General features: G+C 48.4%; 1 protein-coding gene across 1 annotated transcript; it reads right to left on the bottom strand.

Moving 5' to 3' along the window:
- Positions 1 to 560: 560 nt before the first annotated feature.
- CSNK1A1L (casein kinase 1 alpha 1 like) lies at positions 561 to 1,583 on the bottom strand. Its single transcript, XM_045566765.1, has one exon. The coding sequence runs from the start codon at positions 1,581 to 1,583 to the stop codon at positions 561 to 563; it is 1,023 nt and encodes a 340-aa protein (XP_045422721.1).
- Positions 1,584 to 2,079: the final 496 nt, after the last annotated feature.

Genomic DNA, 2,079 nt, shown 5'->3' with positions numbered 1-2,079 from the left:
GAAACTTTGATTGCTACCGTATCAGCTGGCTTGCAACAAGAAGCCAACCATTTTAAGAATGTTGTAAGTGAACAAACTTGCAAACCCTAGGAATGGAAAAACCCTAAGAACGCACAATTGTGAGCATTTACATACCTTCACAGCTGTGGCTGAAGACTGTTCATGTCGTTTTTCTGAAATGAAATCTCAAAGCAGTCTAGTACAAAATAAAAGGTTTTAACAAAAAATTGGCATATTACACAATTTCTCCACTAAGTTGTGTGTGTCAACTATTTAACTTTTCCACTTGAAAAAATGCAATAGAAGACCAGACACCATGTTTCACTACCTCAGTTAATATTCACAATTACAGCAGCTACAACTTGGGATACAGTATCATTAATGCTGTCCAGAGTCAGTTTATACTGGAATCAAGGTTTTTTTTTTTTTTTTTTACGCCACGTAAATGGTTGTCCATAGCCACTGGCTAGTGTACATATGAACTGAAATTTCTAGATGTGAGGAGAAACAAATGCTGCTCTGATCATTTGCTCTGCTCTTTTTTGTTCCTCAATTCATACTTAGAAACCTTTTGGGTTATTCTTGGTTTTCTCGGGTTGCTTGGTTGTGGAGGTTTGGGCCTGCTGGGTCTGCTGGCCCTGCTCATTGGTAGAGGTTGTCTGCTGTGCCGCTTTCTGTTTCAACATTGTCCAATCAAATGTGTAGTCATATTGGTGGTTCAGGGTCCTGAAAAGAATGCGGAATAGCTGCCTCAGATACATGTAATCCGGAACTTCCTCAAAGCACAGCCCACGACAATAGTTTAAGTACATGGCAAATTCTGCAGGAAATCCCTTACATAAAACTTCAACAGGAGTGGACATCTTCTTTTCACTAATCTTTTCATATTTTTGTTTCTTTGTTAGAGCCTTTAGTCCTTGCCATGGCAGGCTGGGTCTATTGAAATATATCAAAACATAGCCTAATGATTCCATGTCATCTCGGCGACTCTGCTCAATACCAAGATGTGCATTGATGCTAGCATATCGGGCAGTGCCAGTGAGGTGTTTATCTTCTCGGTATGGGATGTGTTGCTTTGTCCTGTTGTCTCTGTACTTTTTGGCCAAGCCAAAATCAATAAGGAACAACTTATTACAGTGACGCCCAGTCCCCATCAGGAAGTTATCTGGTTTAATGTCTCTGTGTATAAAGTTCTTTGTATGCACATATTCAAGTCTACTGATCATCTGGTCAGCTAACATAAGTACAGTTTTCATGGTGAACTTTCTCGAACAGAAGTTGAAGAGGTCTTCGAGGTTGGGTCCCAGGAGATCCATGACCAGCATGTTGCTGTCCTTTTCCTGACCATACCAGTGTACGCGGGGGATGCCAACCCCACCCTCGAGGATGGTATAGAGTTTGCTCTCGTACAGCAACTGGGGATGCCTGGCCTTCTGGGATTCCAGCTTCACCGCCACTTCCTCACCGTTGGTGATGTTGATGGCCACGTAAACCTCGCCGAAGGAGCCAGACCCGATCTTCCGCGCCAGTTTATATTTCCCTCCCCCAATGATCTCGGCCTTGGGGGCGCTGGAGCTCGCCATCTTGCGCTACGAAGACGTAGGCTGGGGCGCTGACACCTCAGAGCGGGGCGTGGAGGCCTGTGCGGCGGGTCGCCGGGTGCGGGAGCCGCGGCGCCGCCTGTCCCGACGTTACCCGGCCCGGAACCAGCCAAGGGGAACCCGGTCGCCACCGCGCGGTCAGGCTGCTTTTTGCCAGGCCGCGGCCTGTGAGGGGATCTCCCGGTTTCCAGCCTGGCCCTCTTGTTTCTGGGCGGCCGCCGCTGCCTCGCGTTTTTGGCTATGTCGTGGGCTGGAAAAGGAACGCGGCGGGCCAGCGCGGCGACACCGCGGCTACACCGCGACCACACCGCGGCCACCGGCTCCTGCCGCGCGGGACCCGTCAGCCCGCGCGCGCCGCCATCTTGTTACTCGGCTCCAGCCAAGGTAAAAGCGAGAATTTTTTGAGAAGCCGTTATTGTCCAGGTACTCTGTTAAGTGTCCCACTCATCTTATTATTTTCTTTAATCCTGACAGTAAT

This window comes from Lemur catta, chromosome 13 (genome assembly GCF_020740605.2).
Source record: "Lemur catta isolate mLemCat1 chromosome 13, mLemCat1.pri, whole genome shotgun sequence".
Classification (NCBI taxonomy): domain Eukaryota; kingdom Metazoa; phylum Chordata; class Mammalia; order Primates; family Lemuridae; genus Lemur; species Lemur catta.
This window is presented reverse-complemented; position numbering and strand designations above follow the sequence as displayed.